Genomic DNA, 21,399 nt, shown 5'->3' with positions numbered 1-21,399 from the left:
ATTAGATAAATGAAAATAAGGTGAAGAAAACAAACATTTGTGGAAAATAATTCATTCCATCTCTTATACTCATTTTTGTTCCTTTTTTTATTACTCGTATTATTTTCCGTAATTTATTTTATACGCTCCTTTTTTTAATGTTTTTCTACAACATATACCTAATATTTCAATAATTAAAAAAAATGTATGTCAATAATTTAACTTATACTCATTGTAACCATTTATTATATATATAAAAAAAAATTATTCATCAAATATTTTGTTGTGTCTAGTTACTAAAGTCCTCCAATTAATAAGAACAATAATCATATAACTATTGCATAATATACTCCCTCTATTTAGGAAAAATACACTTTAATAAATCCCAATTTTTCTCAATTTACTTTAAATAATCTCAACTTTCGATTATTCGCAATGATCCTAACTTTCATATGTGTTTTCTTTCTTCAGTCCCAAACCGGTCAAAAAAGTGAATGACCTAATATTCTAGGCCACTTGACACGTGTTAAGCCGTAAGTGGTCCAAAAAAAAAATTAAAGAAAAATCAATAAAAAAAAAAGAAAAAAAACAAATTAAAACCAGCCACCACCAGCCCACAACCACTGGCGGTGGCCACTTCCATCCACAACCAACCTCAGCTCGAACCAGCGCCTCCCTTGACCTAGCCACCAAAAACTCCCCAGAAACTGCCTTAACCCCGCAAAACCGGCCCCCTCTTCGGCTCTTCCTCTCCCCACCCCCTAAACCAGCCATAGCCAAAACTCTAGCGTCGAAACCTCCGCCCATAAAACCCAAAACCACCATAACCAAAGCCCATATCCCTGAAACCGTCCCTATCCCCTCCCCCAACCCCCGAAACCACCTGTAAAACCAACCTTGACCCTTGAAATCACTTCCCCCATCCCCGAAACACAAAAATGCAACCCTTTCTCTCTCCTATAATCGTCAGAAATCGCAATCAAGCGGAGTGACGAGAGGGTTTTCGGTGAGGGGATGGTTTCCGGTAGGTCGAAAAAGTGGTTTGGGTTTTGTGGGTGGTCGGGGTTCGTGGGAGATCGGAGTTTGTGGGTGGTTTGGGTTTCGTGGGTTAGTCTGGATTTCGGGGTTGGTGGGTTTCGTGAAAGAGATCGGCATTTCGTGGGTGGTCGGGATTCGTGGGTGGTGGGAGTTTGTGGTGGCTGGGGTTTGTGGTGGCAAGGTTTCGTTGGCGATGGCTTGGCTGTGGATCTTGCCGGTTGGCGAAGTGCGGCCACCGACGTTGGATGGCTGGTGGTCTTTGGGTTTTTTTTTTTATTTTTATTTTTAATTTTATTAATTTAAATTTATTTACTGAACCAATTAGAAAGCGACATGTGACATATAGTTTTTTTTTTTTTTTTTTTTAAATATCAACCCTTTCTTCAGGTAACCGGTAATCCGGATTGAAAAAAGAAAATATATATGAAAGTTGTGATCATTGCAGAATAATCGAAAGTTGGGATTATTTAAAGTAAATTGAGCAAAGTTGGGATTATTAAAGTGTATTTTTCCCTCTATTTATTGTTGTTCTTTTTTTTTTTTTTGGCTTACTTACACATTAGTTATGCTACCGCCAAAGATATAATCCGAGGACAAGATTACACTAGCCCCATGCATTTTATTCCACTTCATCTTGTAAGATTGGAGGAAGCATTATACGAAGTACTTATTACAAGATGAAGTGAAATAACATGCACAAGGCTAGTATAATCTTGTGGAGAATAAACAAGTTTATCTCCTTAATAAACATAATTTAATTTGTAGTATATATTTTATTAAAAATGACAAAGCTATAAAAGCATATATATAAATCAGTATTATAAACGGAGAAAAATTGGTAAATTTGCTATTGAACACCGTCACCAATAAAAATAACAACGTTATTACTCGTATACTAGATTTTGGATGAATTCAATTAGGTTGCAACTAAGCACGTATAATATTTAGTATTACATATTAACATCCCGGTATCTTCTCCAAATCAACAATGATTTCGTAATAACTAATAATATATCACTAAATTATTTATTTATTCATATATTTATTATCTTTTCTTTAAGTGAACAACTTCTTTTATACAAGTAATTTCTTGGAAGAGGCTCCCTTGTTTTGCCTAAGCAAAACAAACATTATATTGGGTGAAGGCAACATTAGCGGTTGGAGTTATTTTGAAAATTTATCATGGATATGTCATCCAAGCCTGCTTGCAATTACAATTTGAGTACCATTAACCATTGTATAACTGTATACAAGAATTTTACAATTGACATTTGACACTGCCATTGAAGATATGATTAGGTTAATAATATCGCATAGTTGACTCAATAGAGATTATATCCTAATTTAACATATTCGAACATCAATATTAGTATATTACCTATGGAGTAGTCCATAATTATAAAAATTGCTACATGTGCCAATATAAAGTTGATATTTTTAAATTATACATTGAAACAAATCTTTTTATAATTGGATTTCACATAAATTATTTTATAGAGTTTATTTATCAAAATTATTCTTATTCAAGTTTTTATCATGTATATTATTAGTCTAGTTTCTTCAAGACCAATCGCGCATGAGTTTCTTTTCCTCCATGTGACTTTATGAGAAGAATTTTCTAATGCAATAAGACTATTTCTCAACAATAAAATATGATCATTATATTTAATGTCAAATGCAATATTTCGCAACAAAAAAAATGTGGTCGTAATAGTTATTACGCACTATTAAATAACAAAAATATCTAAACAACATATTTTCACATGTGGTGTGTGAATGATACCCAATTTTAGATACACCACACACAAGTTAGCAAAGAATTTGAGTTTCATCAACCAAGAAATTCCATAGAAATAAACAATTCACAAACAAGTTGATAATAATCATGTGCAAATTGTAGAATCACATTGCTTCAATCATCAAACTAAATCAAATCTTTGTACAATAGAGTGAATCAAGCAACAATGCTTCAAATTGTTCTAAAATCATAAACTATATTATAAATTGATTTGTACATCTTAAAACAACCAAATCTCTTGAACATTATCATAATTTTCACAATTCAATTTCAAGAAATCCAACCTCGCCCATACTATACTAATAATAATCGACATTATACCAACCAACAACTCGTAAGTTGTGACCGAGCCGTTTCCCTAAAACTTTGAACCTTAACCAAACAATAATGTGTGCAAAACACCCCCAAATTACCACACCCAACCCTACTAGTCTTCAACAAGTAACAAGCAACACCCCCATCTTCCCCTTTGCCCTGAATCAACACCCCCCATGCCTTTTCGCAATCCCCGTTTCGCCCCTCGACTTGTTCGAAAATACCCAAATTGTCCTCTTTTAACTCTTCCACGAGTATGATCCCCTCAGGAGAGGGCTCCTCCCCTTTTACCCATTTACCCTTCAAGTCACTCCAATCCTCTGCAACCGCTCTCTCTGTTTTTAGCCTACTGTCGGGTCCTCCTCCACCGTACACGTGTACGAACAAGGGCGCTTCTCGTAAATTCTTTACAATCTCACCCACTGATTCTCTAATCCAACGGTCGAATTTCTCCGGCTCTCCCCCTCTCATGTGGGACCCACTTTCTTGCCCTCTTGCCACCTCAACCGCCGTCAACGCCGCCGTAGAACACTTCACTGTCATTGTCTTATTCTTTTGTGTCGTATCGTATCGTGTCGTGCTCGTAACCCGAACTTGATTGTTCAGAGTATGATTCGGTAACTTGTTGACCCAGTCCCCAACTCTGTGCCCTCGAATCGTTATTTCTCCCGCTGAATGGAGACCCAAACAAGCCATCTTCGAAAAAAAAACTCCGATAAATTCAAAAATCCCAGAAAATATCAAGAAAATACCCAGAAAAAAAATCAGCAAGAATTAAATCAAAGTCGGAAATTGATGAGATGGGTAGGGTTAAAATCAAGAAATATAAAGTGGGTGAATGTTAGATTTTTGAATTGGGTTAGAATTTGATGAGAGAGAAAATTCCTGGGTTTATATTTTCGAAGATAATAATAAGATAAAATATATAAATAAATAGATCTGATTTTAGGAATTTATTTTGGAAGGAAGAGTTTGAAGGAAGGTGGGATTGTTGCAAGGCGCGAGTTTTTTGTGTGCCAAAATTGCCACGTCAGGAAATTAAAATAGCCACGTAGGATAATAACGGAATAATGAATGACAGCGTGGCAGGAGAGAGAAAAAAGGGGTGAGATAATTAGTGCCACGTAGGAAGAGTGATTGGTGGGTTGAGGAGGGCACGTGGTGGATGTATGTTAAGCGCGCGTAAACTTATGGTGAGATTGATTGAGGTTGAGCCATACGTTGGTTGTAACTTATACGCGGCCTTTTGCTTGCGTCGAAGTTTCTTCTTCTCGTGGTAAATTAATATCCTTAAAAAGTTATTTGCGCCGACTTTGTTGAATTGTTTGACAGCCCAATCATTTGGCCCAACTTTAGCCCAATTATAATGGAGATAGAGTGGAATTCATGTTATTGGTATTTAACTCACTTTTGCTCAATATATGGAGTACATGATAAAGAGTAATCCGATATTTAACAAAAATAATTTCAGTTTAATATAATTAAGATTTAAACGGTAGAAATTAGTAATATGAAAGAAGTCAAAGAACATCTTTTGTTTTCGAAAATATTTTTTCTTACTCTATTTATGAAAAATGTCCAGTCCAATTTAGTTTGGTCCATGATAAGGGTTATAGTTGGATTGGGATCAAAAAAAGCTTTCCATTGTTATATATTATAAGCCCAATTCCGATGAATAATGAGGAAGCTATGTCCAGAATACTAAATTGGGACTAAAATGCTTTTATATGACCCAATAATCAAGTGGAGGGAGTATCAAAAAGTAATTAAGCTATCAATAAAAAAAACCCTAGCCTCTTCTCTCTCTCTTTTCTCTCCTAAACTCTAGCCTCCATTCCATCGGATTTCACCAGTTGAAAGTAGGGATGTTAATGGGGCGGGTCGGGGCGGATGTTGGCCTTCCCACCCCCACCTAAAATTTTCATCCCCATCCCCGTCCCCATCCCCGCGGCGGTCCAAAATTCATCCCCATCCCCGCCCCGGCGGGTACAATTCCAAAATCATCCCCGCCCCACCCCCACTTGGATATCCATCCCCACCTAAAACCCGCCTAATCCCCACCTAAGACCCACCTCCCCATACACAATCCAACATATTTAATACTATGTATAAATTACAACAAATAAAATTATTATTAATATTAGACACTTTTTTTAGTTATAAAATTAGTGTATTACAAATTATTATATCTACTATTTTATTTTACATATTTTTTTTAATACTACATCTGGTCCAAATTACTCGCAACTTAAGGGTATTATTTGTGAGATATAAAATATTCCAAAGTTGCGAGTAATTTGGAATGGAGGTAGTATATAAAATAGTATAAAGTATATAATTTTATTTTATAAAATATATAGATGTGGGTATGAGGTGGGGATAAGGCGGGTACGAAGTGGAGCGGGTGGAGCGGGGCGGGGATGGGGCGGGTACAATGTAAAATCCACCCCCGCCCCATCACCCATGGCGGGTATGATTTTATCCCTATCCCCGCCCCACCGGGGCGGGGATGGGGTGGGTCTCCTACTTGACCCGTCCCACTGACATCCCTTGTTGAAAGCTCCAATCTTTATTTTCTTTTAAGTTTTTTGTTTCTAAGGTTACAATAATAATGTCTCATAACAAATTTTATTAGATTTTTCACAAATTCTTATATTTATCTTGAGTTCTTGATTACCCTTATTTTATTAGATTTTTCACAAATTCTTATATGTGGCTAGCTGTCACTTCACATATAAGACAATTAATTAAAAAATTAGGTGGTTATGGACTTCACGATGACGAGCAAATGATGTAACCTTAATGTATGTGGGTTACTTAAATGAGAAAAAGACGTTACTCTCTTAAATATATAGATTCATTCTTTGATTTTTTAAAAGAAAAGAATAGGAGTGACTTGAATGAACAAATGAGGGTTACTTGTTTCTAAACTAGTTAATATTACTCATATAGTGCTTTGAGTTTATTAATTAGACAAAATGGAGTTACTCTTATGAAAAAGTGGGGTTACTCATATATATAAATAAAGATTATTCTTGTAAACCAATGTGACCACACCGTGTGGCTAGCCACATAAAAGACTTAAAGTATGTTCTCATATGATTATTTTCAGTTCAATTCAGCTCCTAAATTCCTTCTCTTATAAAATATTCAGTTCAGTTTGGTTTAGTTCAGCTCAGCTATAATAAGTTCAATTCAGCTCAGTTCAGCTTAATTTCAGTTCAGTTCAACTCCAATCAGTTATGTTCAGCTCCAATCAGTTCAGTTCCTAATTTTCTTCTTTCATAAACAATTTATTTTAGCTCTATTCAGTTCATTTTATCCCCAATCAGTTTTGTTTAGTTGTTTTCAATAAATCGAAACAAACTTGCCCTTGCTCTAATTTTTTTTTTAATAGACCTTATTTTAATAATTAGACGTTGATAAAATCAACTAAGCTTGAATATTTATTTATTATTTTTTTATTACGAATAAATATTTTATAACATATAAACATGTGTAAATTACAAATAAGACTTTTATTTAATTTTTTACCCACCGTGGCTTCATAATTTCACACTCCATGAACTTGTACCTACCCAACACTTATATCTAGCTCTACCCATCCAGCCATCCTTTTCCAGTTCTTTTCAACATTCCTCACTTATCCTATTCCCTACTCTTGATGTAACTATATTATAATTTGTAAATAATATTTGCGATTATGGAAAATAAATTGAATATTCTTATTCGCTGAGGGTAGTTAAGGGTAGCAATTTAACTTATTTTGGTAATATTAACAAAACATAATCAAGTTAATCAACAATGATTAGTCATCATAAATGTTAAATTGTGACTCGAAATCTAGTAGGGCTGACTTTGAACGCTTATATCTCTCAAACTACAACTGATTTAGGTGATTCAAGTTGGAGGTGATAGCTTGGTTCAAGATCTTTCCAACGATAGGTCATATGCCAATTCCGATAAGAAACGAGAAAGTTATGACCGTTTTACAAAAACCTGACGAAACTGGAAATTTGCAACGAGGCTGCGAGCTATACCTCTATGCGAGTGAGCTATAGCTCGGCCCTATGAGGTCTTGCGGCAGGCATGAGCTAGCTGCCGAGCTATAGCTCAGTAGTTAGGTTATTTTAGGATAATTTATGGAATATTTCCTAAAATTATATCTTTTCTATGACGGCTATTTGAGTATACTTGGGGAACAATCTTAGGGTTTTATTAGGTTTCCTTGTGTTATAAAAGGACCCTTTAGTTGATCAATTAGATCATACCTTATTGAGTCATTAGATTTAAGACTCCTTATATTATTCTCTTGTTTCTTTCTCCATTATAGTGAAGAAGCTCTCGAATCCCCCACCCGTAGATGTAGGTCTATTTTGACCGAACCACGTAAATCCTTGTGTTCTTTGTTTATCTTTTTTATTGCTTTTCTCGTTCTTAATTTCATTGACTTGTTCCGCATTATTCAAACACAATTACACCCTAATTTCCTAACAATAAAAAAAGTTTGTTATATAAATTAAATATAAAGTTTTATCATCATAAATAACGTGTAGTATCACGTCGATTTTTAACCCTAATTTAAGCTGTATAGAAAACTCACAGGAAAATTCATCCAAAAAGTGAATGTATAAGAATAATTATAAGTGGCATGACAAATTACTTGACCCTTGTGATTTCCAAAAAGGAGAAAGGCCTTCAAAAAAAAAAAAGAAGGGGAAAAAGTGTAGTTTCAAAACTCTTCTATTTTCATCTTTCTAAATTGAAGTTTGACATTTTGTTAAACAAATGGCAAAAAAGTTAGGTAAAACTACCTAAAAAAATGAAGTTAGGTAAAATCAACGGTGGACATCTCTTCCCCAATAAAAAAATAAAAAAATGAATGGTGGATATTAATTGTTTGGGCTAACTACATGCATGGTCTTCAATCTTCAAATTTTCTTGAAAGGTAGTTGAATAAATATATGCTTTTAATATTTGGTTTGTCACTCAATATTTATTCAACTGCTTGACTTAATTATGTATATTTGCCAAAAAAATAATGATTCAATTATGTATACAAGCTTCAAGCATGGATGCTACGAGTAATAACATTCAACAAATTAATACGGAGTAAAATTCAATTCTATTTTATGGAACTACATTTTCTGAATCATTCAAATCGGACAGCTCTAATTTTCTAGTCCAAATTGAAGTATAATTTTAAAGTAGAAGTCAATATGTGTGTTTCGTTGTGAGTTGTGACTTGTGAGGGTTAGTTATTTTAAAATATAATTAATTTTACGTTCTCTTGTATTGCATTTTACACGTCATATGTAAACACACAAGGAGGAGGCCAGGAACACGTAAGATAAACGCAATATTTATAGTTTTAGGCTTTTAGCAAATCAAACATAATTGATAATGACACATCTAGGGTTAAATCGTTCAATTCTTCAAAAAGATGTAATTTTGATCTCTAATTTTCTTTTAATTTCTCAGATTTAAATATTTAATAATGCCAATTAACTTGTAAAAATATGCACCCTTTAATTTTTTAATACTCGTATGTAGCAATCACATTATAAGTTACAAGAAAAGAAAATGTTGTGATTAATTTAATTATTAAATAATGAAGGACGCCTTTTGTCATCACGCAAATGTTAATTCTTGAGACAAACATTATTTTATTTTTTTAATATTTTGTATAAGGTTAGAAAATAATAATTATTATGGACAAAGTCCATGTGAAATACGTTGTATAATGTTCTTGCCGCTTGTTTATTAGTTATCAATTATTATTGAAACAAGATTTAAATAAGCAACTAGTGTGTAGCCCAGGCGTTGTATCGAGATACTACTTTAATTACTCCATGTGATTATACGTATTTGGTATTCATAAAGTGTGTTTTTTTTTTTTTTTTTTTTTTTTTTTTTTTTTTTTTTATAGATTTTGTGATTATCAATTGTATATATCTTCATGTTTATAATATAGTTGATAATTGGTTTAGATGGTTAAATAACCATCCTTCTTGCATGTAAGAAATGGAGTAGGTGACGTGGCGTGATGTATGAAGCACAAAGACGTTTTTAGTACGCCTTTTAATAGATTATATTATAGATAAGAGATAGGAAGTACTTCTTACGACATTCAAATAGATGACATCTATTTTATCCCCTTATACTTTGTATAATACCCTGTTTTTATTACTTATCAATAATTATTTAAACAAGATTAAAATAAGTAATACGATATATTAATGATTAAAGTTACGACTTAATAAATATATCGATTAAATATTTAAACTGATGCATTAAAAAAACAGAGAAAGTATATATCCCGATTGGTAAACACCGAACTCATGATCTTTCTGTTACAAATGGACCCTGCATTATCAGGGTCCACCAGCATAAAAATGTCATTAAAGAAGGGCGATTTATGAAGCTTAAAATATAGAGCCAGGCGGGCGGTGGCTCCCACCTAGACCAAGAAAGAAGGACACTTATAAAAAAAAAAACTACACAAATTTATTGACTAGAAATTGAGAACGTAGAGAATAGAGCAACCTCTCTTAAGCTTTACCTACCCACTTTTCCTTTGATCGTTAGCTACCCTTGTATACTTTTATTTATAACTCAACTAATTTTCTAACATTCATACACTTTGCACTACACTTGTATCCTCTGTTTTCTCTCTCATTTATCAGCTCTGCTTTGGAAGTTGTTCTTAATTATTCTACTATTATCAGTAAGTAGTTTTATCCCTTTTTTTTTCCCCTCGAATTTATTAGATTTGTGTATGATTAATTGATTATGTTGTTTCCATTGATGTTTTTATGATGTGATTAATACTATGTATGCATGCCCATATGTATAACGTGTTCATCATCTGTGATATTTTTCTTCTTCTTATTCTTAAGTTATATGACATGTAAAATTGTTAGTTGGTCATTGTATAAGATGTCCATGTTGCATGACTTTGTTTCAATGATTTTTTTCACATATAGTTGCATGTGATCTTAGATTTGCATATAAGACGTTGAAAAGAGAATTCTAAGTTAAATCAATCATTAATTATACCATTCAATGCTCAAATTTGTCACATATTTAGTCCTAATTAATTTATATTAGGTTGGGTTTGTATACCCCAAATTGACATTTGGTCGACAAAAAACGAATATAAGTAGTTTTTAGTACACGAATAGTGTCAGCTAGTTTAATTGCTTAAATGATACGAGTATAGTATAATTAATATTCTTGTACATGGGTGATATATACTAAATTTGGATCAAGTCTTTTCTAGATCATTTTCTTTTGTGACTTTCTAAAAAACGAATTAGTTGGTACCTTTAACACTAAATTCAGAAAACAAGTATGTAGGTTTTTTTTTTTTTTTTTTTTTTTTGAGCAAAAGGTATGTAGTTATGTGTATGAAAAGGGGAAAAAATGACTATTGTAAGCAAAGTGTCCTTAACAATATGGCACCAACCAAGCACCTAAAAGGCTAGAACTTGCAATTGCTTATATAGACATCAAACCCTCTTTTTGTGTGATCACTAATTTGGCTTTTTTACTAATGATGCAGTGGGAAACGATGTAATGGTTGATGATATTGCTTTTGCTCCTGAACTTACATTGACTAAATCACTACCTTTATTAGGTTATGGTAAGTGATTCTATTTAATCAAGCTTTTTATTTCTTTTTTGTAATCAAACTTGATTGCATCATCATTGAAGACATATTTTGAAGAAGATCAAATTATTTCCTAGTATTTAATTTATTGCATTGTTATGGTAAGTCCAAAGTGTACATTAGCCACAAGAAATTCATCGAACCCGGGCCGAGACCCAAGGGACTGAAGGTGCACCTAGTGGTGTAGCCTAATTACACTTCAGTAATTAGCTGCATTATATTATCAATCTGTTAAGATGATCTAATTCTGTTTTGCATCAGTTTAAGCAAATATGAACATTCTGTTTTGGACACAACAGGGTGCACAGAGCTAGAAATCCACTTTCTGCAAATAAAGTTCACAGCAATTGGAGTGTACATGGAGAAAGAAGTGGTACAACACTTGCAGAAATGGAAGGGTAAATCAGGAAAAGAACTCGCCGAGGATGATGATTTCTTTGATGCTCTTACCGCAGGTAAAAAGACATGAACAAATAGTAACAGAACAAACTGTTTTAAATACATGATTTGTAACTTGACAGTTTGAAGTTCAGAAGAATTTTATGCTAATTCTTTGGATGATATGTGTTTTGTTTACAGCACCTGTCGAAACAGTTATTAAGGCGGTCGTGATCAAGGAGATTAAGGCTTCACAATTAGGCACACAGCTGGAGGGTGCAGTAAGGGATCGATTGGCAGCTATCGACAAGTATGAAGAAGAGGAAGAAATCGCGCTTGAGAAGGTTGCAGAGTTTTTTCCTACCAGATACCTTAAGAAAAACTCTTTCTTCACTTTCAGCTTCTTTGCTTCAGGCACTGCTGAGGTATACTTCTTAATTAATTACTTGCTGCTCGTATTAGTAATGGTAGTAGCAATTATTATATGCTAAATACTGGTGCAAATATATCTTTTACTAGGAAAGAAAAGGACCTACATTATGATGTATCACTAAAAAACTCAATTTGATCTATTGTACTAATCTGCAGGATCAATCTAACTATTCGAGTTAGAAGTGTTTTTTTTTGTACCTATGTTAATGGCCTTTCGAGATTTTAATACAATTTGTTCCAGTTTCATTGTGTTGGATTTACGGGTTTGGATCAAATTTACGTTTAGGGTGGAATGGTTTTCTTTTATGCCACTATGTGTGAAACTCAATTTTCGATTTGAAGTGGATTTTTAAACTAATTTTTCATGGTTTTTCAAAATTTCAAGTCTATGTTGTCATGTTGATTGGACTTTCTTAGGCAAGGTATGGGCTTAGCCAATTTTTGATAGGTCTATGAGTTGTATTGATACGGAGTTTATTTATGTCAGATCACTATAACAACGGATGAGAAAGAAGAAACGAAGACAGCAGTGGAGAACAAGAATGTGGCGGAGATGATCAAGAAATGGTACTTAGGCGGAAGCAGGTCAGTGAGTCCTTCAACCATCGAGTGCTTGGCTAACAACCTCTCAGCCGAGTTATCCAAATGAATGTAGCGCAAATGGGTGTAGTCTCTTGTGATCATGTTGTGCACTTGTGCCTTATTAACTTTGTGCTGTTTAGCACACTGGTGGAAACAAATGTATGTTTTGGTGGGATTCCTTTTGATTCATTATGTTTCATGTACTAATAATAATTAATGTCCTCTTTGGTAATAACAGCTCTTGCAAAACTCGTCTCATCTCATGTATGTCGGATTTGCATCAGTTAAAGACACGAAATAAATTGACATTACTCAGAACTCACAAGTAGTCTGAGACAAATCTGATGACATATACACGAAATAAACTTCCTCTGTCCTTTTATTAGAGTCCCATTTCTAACATTTATTACTCACATAATAAAGAGAAATGAGACTCTAATAAAAGGATGGAGGGAGTACTTGTTTATAATGTAACAAAATTGTCTGTTTCAAAATCAAACTGCATGCAAAATTATATTAACTTGGCCCAATAATGGCCCAAATTGAAAAGGCCTCATCTACTGATCCAGCCCAAAAAAGTAATTTTTGTTAAAGAAAGCCCAAATAATTAGTATGAATAACATTGGAATTTTAGAGCATCTCCAATGGCAAACTACAATGTTTTGTAGCTTGCTTTTCTATATTAATTTTTAAGGTACAACACTTTTTAGCAACAAAGTGTTCCAATTGTAAGCTACAACACTTTTTAGTTTGTAAAAAATAAATTTTTAATAAATAAATAAATAATTATCACATATTATAATATAAGTGTAGTTTATTTGTCTCTTTTTCAATCAAGCATGTAGCTTGTTTGGGCTACAATTGCTAGCATGGTGCTCAATTTTTTGTTCTCCAATGGTAAGTATGTAGCTAGAAATTTTATTTATATTGCAAGCAAGTCCTTACAATTAAACCATTGGAGATGCTCTTAGAAGTAATATCATTGAAAACCAAATAGAATTATTGAAAGAGTAAACACCCAATGTACAACCCAAACCAAATCCCAACAAAGTCAATCAAAACGATGTATTTTGCCACATCTAGTCATAAGACTCATATAATAATACCAAGTACGAAATTAAAGGGGAGTAAGAGATACCTCAAATGGTTAGAGTTTTCCTCCCGGTCCCAAGAGATCCTGTATATGCAACTAGCTTTGTAGTATCTCGTGAAAAAAGGGTACGGATACACATGTATTAAACACATACATATACACATGGTGATACATTACAACATAACTACATATCTACAAAATACCTCTCTTTTGGTTTTTTTTTTTTTTTAAAATAAAGGTGGTGCTTCAAAGGTACATTGACATGGATGTTTCTCACAACTTTAGCTCATCTCACTCATCAATCATCTCCCTAACAACCACACAATTTATTCTCTAATGCCTTTGTGTAGCATCTTCAACAATCAACACCACGTACCTCACGATTCGAGGTACGATTCCCAATAATTTCCATAGGCACCACAATGGCATCGTTGCCCGTCCATTCGGATAGTGATTGCCGGCATGTAGGACAAGTCGAACGCGAAAGCAACCATGTATCAATACACTTACTATGATACCCATGTTTGCATTTTGGTAACACTTTTACGTTCTCCCCTTGTATAAACTCCCCTAGACATATCATGCAATCTGTTGACATCATAACACTTGTTGCTATATCATATATTGTTGTTGGGATTTGCCTTATGGTGCTCCTCTTTAGCCCTTGACTTATCGCCCCCACGTACGTGTTACCTAGCTCTTGCCGGTGGTGGTGGTGGTGGCCGGTGCAACAATGGGTGGCACACCGGACAAGTGAGTTTAGCCCTAGGGTACATAACAAGGCAAAAAGTAACACTCCTAGGATGACTACCATGTTAGCATCTATACCGGCATTGGCTCTTGTGACATGGGCTTCGTTGCTATGTGGTGAGGTTGCGGTGGGTGGTGTTGCTTCATGGAGGAGGTGGCGGTGAGGCGGCCGAGGCCACACCATTGCTAGCTAGCTAGCTCTTAGCTTGTGCTAGCTAAGCTACTTCTACACTATTTGATGATGATGGATTATATAGGACAATTAAATTGAAGTGTGTATATGTGTTGTGTATAGTAGGAGACTAATGATATGATTGTCAAATCTAATTTGGTTGAAATGAAATAAAGAAGAGAATAGTGTTTGTGGTTAATCGGATGATATATGAGGAAAATCATGAGAAGACAATTCATTCATTCACACTTTTAGATTGCTTCAAACTTGGGAAGAAATTATGGATTTTTTTTTTTTTTTTCAAATATTTTTTTTGTGATTTTTTGGGGGGCAATTTCTAGGAAGGTGTTATGTGATATGTTTCTTGTTAATCCACTAAAAGTGGTAGTGGCATCACAAGGAGGAGGGTTGTATCAAGTAATGAAAAGGTACCCAATGTCTTGTCATGAGATTCTAACTTGATAACTACGATTAACACTAAGAATATCACTTAATCAAATTTTGGCAAAGCGATTCTTTGTTAATTAGTAGGCTAATTCAAGACCGGTTTTGGTTCTTTAGGATAGAGTTTCTCATTATCCTCCTCTCTTGAACACTTTCAAGAGACATGACCCACCGAGACTGAAATAAGTATATTTATATGTAGCGTTAAATAATCCTGCTATGTCATCTATATTATCTATTCAAAGAAAAAATAATTAGTAATTATGTCAATTAAAATATGAAATGAAATAAAGCGTGTTGTTTTTAATTATATAATCATTGTATCTATATTTGCTAATTCTCTATTAGCCAATGGATGTGCTGGACCCTAAATATTGGGATAAAGCCATATTATTTTTATCATACTTGATTATTGACTCCCAACATTAGGCATCTTGGTCTTTGCTTTATGATTCATCTAAGTAGCAAGAACTAAAAAAAACCACATTCATGCTTTAAGAATCTTTGTATTATCGTCAATATATATAAATTAGCACCAATGAATTATAGACAACTAAAAATTCCTAGAATTAGGGAAAAGATTAGGTTATATGCTTGCATATTTAAATTTTTGAGTTTATTTGCTTGTCTAAATGAGAGTATAGTTTTTCAAAAAAAAAAAAAAAAAAAAAAAAAAAAGAGAGTGGCCCTGTTTGGGAGAAAGCTGAAAGTTGAACCTGATTGAGTTAGCTGGTTTTGAATAGCTGATTCTATTAACTGATTTGACTAACTTATTGTATTAACTGATTATATAAAAGTGTTTGGTAAATAGCTGATAGCTTAAAGGTGATTGAGTATGTGAAATGATCAATAAGCTAATTGTGGGGTAGGTAGTTCAGATAGGATTTTAAATTAAATGAGGTTATAAGTGTCATTTCATAATAATTAATGAATAAGCTAATTGAAAAAGCTCCTAAAATGAGCTTTTTCAAAAAGAGCTTATTTAGTGGAATAAGCTCTTTCAATAAGCTTACTACCAAACACTTGTATTTGCTTGTTTGAGTAGTCAATCAGCTAGAGTTAGTCAAATAAGCTAATATATCCCCAATAAGCTTACTACCAAACAGGGCAGTATAGTTAGAGTTAACAAAGACATGCCCATCTTAGTCATGGATCGGAATTGGGAACTTGGGCTTGACACATGATGACATTATGCTTGCTAGGTTGGGGGTTGAAATTGGAATAAAAAGCATGATGCAATATGTGGCATGAAGAACATGTCCTAATTTATTGCAACTTAGGTATAGCCGTATAGGAGTAGTTATTAGTCTTTTGACCCGACACAATATCGTACATGAATTAATTCCACTTCTATTCGTGTTCAGACTTTTATAATTTATTCATTTACTTTTAGTTTTTAGTACGGAGTAGTAATACCATTCATGCTTAGTTTTTAGGCATCTTGGTCTTTGCTTTATGATTCATCTAAGTAGCAAGAGCGAAAAAACCACATTCATGGTTTAAGAATCTTAGTATTATCGTCAATGTATATAAATTAGCACCAATGAATTATAGACAACTGGAAATTCCTGTAACATTTTGGAGTTTGCTCGTCTTAATGAGAGTACAGTTAGAGTTAACAAAGACAGGCCGATCTAAATCATGGGGCTGGGCTTGGCACATCATGACATTATGCTTGCTAGGTTGGGGGGTTGAAATTGGAATGAAAAGCATGATGCAATATGTGGCATGAAGAACATGTTTCTAATTTATTGCAACTTAGGTGTGTGAGTAGTTATGACTCGACACAATTAGACATGAATTAATTCCACTTTGATTCGTTTTTCAGACTTTTATAATTTATTCATTTATTTTTAGTTCTTAATACGGAGTAACAACATTTGGTCTCACAATCTCACTATATATATATATATATATATATATATATATATATATATATATATATATATATATATATATATATATTCAACATAATACTTTTTTTTTCCCTTCATTTTTATTTTTAAAAATTATATTAGTGGTAATTTTTGGGTAACTAAACACCTAAGGGCCTGTTCTCTTCAGCTTAATTTCAGTTCAATCCAGTTCAGTTACAATCAGTTCAGTTTAGTTCAGTTTAATCCTAATTTTCTTTTTTCATAAACAATTCATTTAAGCTATATTCAGTTCAGCTATAATTAGTTCAGTTCAGTTCAGTTCTTTTTAATGAATCAGAATAGGCCCTAACCGATCCCTATTCTATTATAAAGGGAACCATAATTGACTAGGTTGTAAGTCTTGTAACTGGCTCTTAACTTTATTACTTGGAATTGGAAACAGTACACAAGATCTGATTTACTTTCAGAACTGGTTCCATTCCAATTTTGGATGTCCAAAAATCTATCTTGCCCATGAAAGTTGTATTTTGGATGTATGTCGTAAAACTTATTATATATAGTAGTGTATGCATGAGTTGTAATAGGGTTGAGCAAAAGTGTATGAAAAACTGAAAATCCCAAAATTCGTTTCGAAAGGTAGACAATTCTAATGGTTCAAGTATCCAATTCCATAATAATTCACTTTTGAAAGTTGATGGGTACCCCATAAAGATCTAATTAATAAACAATTTTACCATTTTTATCCATTTAAATTTTATACATCCAACACCTGAACTCCTACACTGTTTTATGATAGCTTTATAATTTGAACAAATTAAATAGTTGAGATTACGTTAGCTAAATGATATAATAATTAAAGCATAACTTTTTATATCTAGATATCATATCGAGTATCTAATATTTGATTCACTCCCAAATTTACACTTCGTGTATAAATTTGGTTCATAAATAACATTTTAAGTTTTTTGAAGAAAACCTAATCCCATAATAATAATTATGGTTTGAATATTCGATCATACTCACCTCTACTCGCATTAGGTGTACCCTTGATGAGCATGGTGTTTTAATATCATTTACTTTCAATTCCTTACTCGCTTTATCCAAATAAAAAATATATATATATATAGTGAAAGTAATTACTACTAATAATAATTAAATAAGTAAAAAAAAAAATCATAATTTTGGAGGGAAGAAGCTTATGTTTCGCAAAAATCCCTATTCATTCATATAAGAACCTCTCATCACAAAAATTCCCTCCAAAAATATCGCTCCTCCGCCCACACATTTCATGTTAACGTCCCTCTCCTCTCCTCTCCCTTCTCTTTTCCTATCTCTCCTCCCTCTCTCCATTTTTTCGACGGGAGAATTCGCCATCCTCCCGTCATCAATCATTACCACCACCACCAATAATTTTTTCGAGAGGAAAAGAGGTCAAAAAAATAAAAACATAAAATAATCGCGGCACATATATAGTTACAACATGTCCAGGTCAATGTCAATGGTAATGCTAGCGTAGTCTCTCTGGTAATGGGCCACCGGAGAGTTCACTCAGAGATCCTTTTACGAATTCCTGACGAAATTAGCTTGGGGGGTTCCATGGAAGGAGGTGATGACGCTGATGATCTCTTGGCTACTTATATGGATATGGAGAAAATCGAGTATTTCGACGATAAACAAAATGATCCCATCAATTGTCATAACAATAATGCTCCTCAGGATCATCATAATAACAATAATAATAATCAAAAGCTTAGACATTGCATGTTAGTCGAAGAATTTTTAGGGATTACGAGTAATAATGACAATGACAATGATAATAACAATGATTATACCAAGATTAGCAATATTAATAATAATTCTGGGATTGCTTCTTGTGAAGCTAAGAAGGCTATGTCTCCTCATAAATTGGCTGAATTGTGGATTGCTGATCCTAAACGAGCTAAGAGGTTACCCCTTTTCTTATAATCTTATCTACTACCTCCGTTAAATGTTATGTGCAACTTTGAGGGTATTATTTGTGAGACATAAAATATTTCAAAGTTGCATATAACATTTAGCGGAGGTAGTATAAAACAAAAGTGCATGTTTCCTTTATTTTTAGTTTTTATAATAATAATATTGATCGTATATTCTCTGTCACATACCAGCAATTTTGATTTTCTAGGGGAAAAAAAAAGGTAATGTGTGCAGGGGAGGATCTATGTTATTGTTAGAAGAATTGAGGTCAATTGTCCTCAATTAATTGAGTTTATAAACTTGTTCCTTATGAAATTTTAGTTATTTTAGAATCAACCGCCTTCAAAATTCTCTAGACCGATGATGTTTATAACAAGGAGAATTTCGAAATGTGGGTGTGGGAGGGGATCATGATGGTGATTTTTGGAAGAAATTTTATTTGCAATCTTACTTCTTAATTCATTTCTGACAAATTTCCCTGGTGTACCTTAGCTAGAACATGATTGTAATTTTCTTAGTATGGATAATAGACAAATACTTGTAACAAGTAAGACTTAAAATGAAAATGTTCATGTAGGATTCTGGCTAATAGGCAGTCTGCTGCTCGATCGAAAGAACGAAAGGCTCGATATATGCAGGAGCTAGAGAAAAGAGTCAAATCTTTACAAACTGAAGCAACTGCACTCTCTGTACAGCTCTCACTTTTTAAGGTTGGTATAGAAATTGTTTCCCCTGAATCTCCTTGAGCTTTACGAAAACATAACACTTTGTACGAGTTTTATTTTGTGCATCAAAGATGATAGTTAGTTAGTTGTCATTTACAAGCTTAGGTAAAAACAACAATCATGCTTAATAACTCGTATTTCTTTCTCTTGTCAGAATAAAATGTGGTAGAATGTTGTGTTAAAATTCATCAAAATTGCTTTTTTAACTGGTTCTAAAACCAGATTTTTATGCATTTTGTTTTCTCATCTTCAGAGAGATACAACTGGTTTAACAAACGAGAACATGGATCTCAGACGTCAATTAGAGTCCATGGAACAACAGGCTCAATTACGTGATGGTACGTGTAACCCCCGTTTACTGTCATCATTCTATGCTAATAATGAATTAGGCATCTTAAGGATATAGCAGCTTCATTTCATGATGTTATATGTATAGTCTGACTCATGTACCTTGTGAAACAGCTTTGAATGACGCGCTCAAGCAAGAACTAGACAGGCTTAAGGCTGCTACTGGAGACACTTCAAACACTGCAGACACCTTCGTTATGCCACAACAGAACACACATCATCATACGCAGCAGCAGCAACACCCACACCGCCAACAGCAGCAGCAATCATCCTGTCCATTCGACTCAAACATGCTCATGAGCCCTCATCAAATCGACTCACATAACTCAAAAATATCGTCCTGTTTACAACCCTTTGAGATGAACATATCCCGCCCTTCTCCAGCACTAGACTCACACCAAACAGAACAAATCGAACCAAACATGTACAATAACATGGCTCAGCAACCAAAATTACAACAACATTTTCCAATTGATAGAGGCAGTTTTCTTCCATTCGAGTCATCTAAACCAAGAATAATGCCACAATTTTGTACAAACGAAGCAAATATGAGTTACCCTCTTCAGGCAATGGACTCACCCCTTGGAAATATTTCACCATACGCGTTTGAATCAAACAGCCAAAGCCCCGAGCAAGAGGTATACACAACAAATCGAACACATATGCTTGGACAAATGCCTATAAATGATCATAGTAACAAATGGCAAGGTCTTGATAATATCAATGGTTTAGACTCTTATCATGTGAAAGTAGAAGGTCCATCTATTATTGCCAATGAAAATATGAAAGCATTTTAATCTAATTCCCCTGCTTCGTTTTTGTTAGCTGATTAAGATATAGAAGAAAGCATATAATTTTTTTTTCTGCTTTCGAAAATCTTTTTTAGCTAGCCTTTGCTCAATTGGCCTTCTTCCATGCCAAATATTCTCTGTATGTAATTTCAAAATAGTTCATTTTTCAATTTAAACTGTAAATGTTTTTTTTTTAATAAATTATTAGACATAGTATTATCATGTAATTCAAATGATTATTTGCTTCCTCCGGCCAAATTCAAATGATATAAGGCTATAACAAATGAAAATGAACTTTGTTTCAAAAAAAAAAAAAAAAAAAAAAAGAAAATGAACTTTAAAAGTATGTCACAGTTAAAACTTATGAACATGGACTTTAAAAGCAACGAATAACATGCATTCAAATGCAAAAAAAAAGTCTAATTTCCACGTCCAAACTTAAAATCGACTCACACCAAACATGAACTTAAGCTTTTCGTTGAGTTGGTCCTTTAGTATGGTAGTACTGAATTCAACGCAACACAAAGGTCATGGGTTTGAATCTCATCAGCCCCTCCTTTCAAAGTGTCATATTAAGTCTATCTATGCTTTCTACAATAGTTGAATACGATTATGCAAAATTCAAGAGTTGATAAAAATGTAACATAAAAGCCTCATATTACAAAGAAGTATGCTAGAGAGCTGAGAAATCAGTAGAAAGAGTAATTTTGAGGAAAAAGGAGGCACCAATTAGTCAATTACCACTATTCTTGACAGTTGAATCATGTATTATTTATTAGCTGCTTGTTCAATGCTAGGACCAATCAAATATAAGCTCAGAATACCTTGAATGCACCGTGTACCTTGGGTACACTTAGGTAGACATAGAAAAGTAAATCATGAAGAATACTGGTGTTTATGAGACGAGACAACTCGTGAGCTGTCGGTCAAAACTCGACTTGAGTGAGCTTGACTCGAAAGCTAATCAGCCGAGTCGAGTAGTTCATAACTCGACTCAAAAACTTGTGAGAATCTCAACCTTTTTATAAATATTATATTCACTAAAAATT

At 33.6% G+C, this 21,399-nt stretch overlaps 4 protein-coding genes across 4 annotated transcripts; 2 read left to right on the top strand and 2 right to left on the bottom strand.

Moving 5' to 3' along the window:
* Positions 1 to 2,208: 2,208 nt before the first annotated feature.
* LOC110722999 lies at positions 2,209 to 3,673 on the bottom strand. The gene is made up of 2 exons (XM_021902271.1): positions 3,229 to 3,673; positions 2,209 to 2,294 (listed from the first exon to the last, which is right to left on the bottom strand). The coding sequence occupies exons 1-2, from the start codon at positions 3,671 to 3,673 to the stop codon at positions 2,209 to 2,211; spliced, it is 531 nt and encodes a 176-aa protein (XP_021757963.1).
* A 5,914-nt stretch (positions 3,674 to 9,587) lies between these two features.
* On the top strand, positions 9,588 to 12,512 carry LOC110723200 (probable chalcone--flavonone isomerase 3). The gene is made up of 5 exons (XM_021902540.1): positions 9,588 to 9,857; positions 10,695 to 10,775; positions 11,102 to 11,257; positions 11,382 to 11,605; positions 12,100 to 12,512. Coding segments are annotated over exons 1-5 (624 nt in total). The 5' UTR covers positions 9,588 to 9,856; the 3' UTR covers positions 12,262 to 12,512.
* Positions 12,513 to 13,074: 562 nt separating this feature from the next.
* Positions 13,075 to 15,296, bottom strand: LOC110723199 (RING-H2 finger protein ATL73-like). The gene has a single exon (XM_021902539.1). The coding sequence runs from the start codon at positions 14,219 to 14,221 to the stop codon at positions 13,643 to 13,645; it is 579 nt and encodes a 192-aa protein (XP_021758231.1). The 5' UTR covers positions 14,222 to 15,296; the 3' UTR covers positions 13,075 to 13,642.
* A 2,047-nt stretch (positions 15,297 to 17,343) lies between these two features.
* LOC110723197 (transcription factor RF2b-like) lies at positions 17,344 to 20,676 on the top strand. The gene is made up of 4 exons (XM_021902537.1): positions 17,344 to 18,476; positions 19,064 to 19,196; positions 19,465 to 19,549; positions 19,674 to 20,676. The coding sequence occupies exons 1-4, from the start codon at positions 18,058 to 18,060 to the stop codon at positions 20,354 to 20,356; spliced, it is 1,320 nt and encodes a 439-aa protein (XP_021758229.1). The 5' UTR covers positions 17,344 to 18,057; the 3' UTR covers positions 20,357 to 20,676.
* Positions 20,677 to 21,399: the final 723 nt, after the last annotated feature.

Source organism: Chenopodium quinoa, unplaced genomic scaffold (assembly GCF_001683475.1).
Source record: "Chenopodium quinoa cultivar QQ74 unplaced genomic scaffold, ASM168347v1, whole genome shotgun sequence".
Taxonomy (NCBI): domain Eukaryota; kingdom Viridiplantae; phylum Streptophyta; class Magnoliopsida; order Caryophyllales; family Amaranthaceae; genus Chenopodium; species Chenopodium quinoa.
Note: the sequence above shows the minus strand (reverse complement) of the source record. Positions and strands in the feature narration are given on the sequence as shown.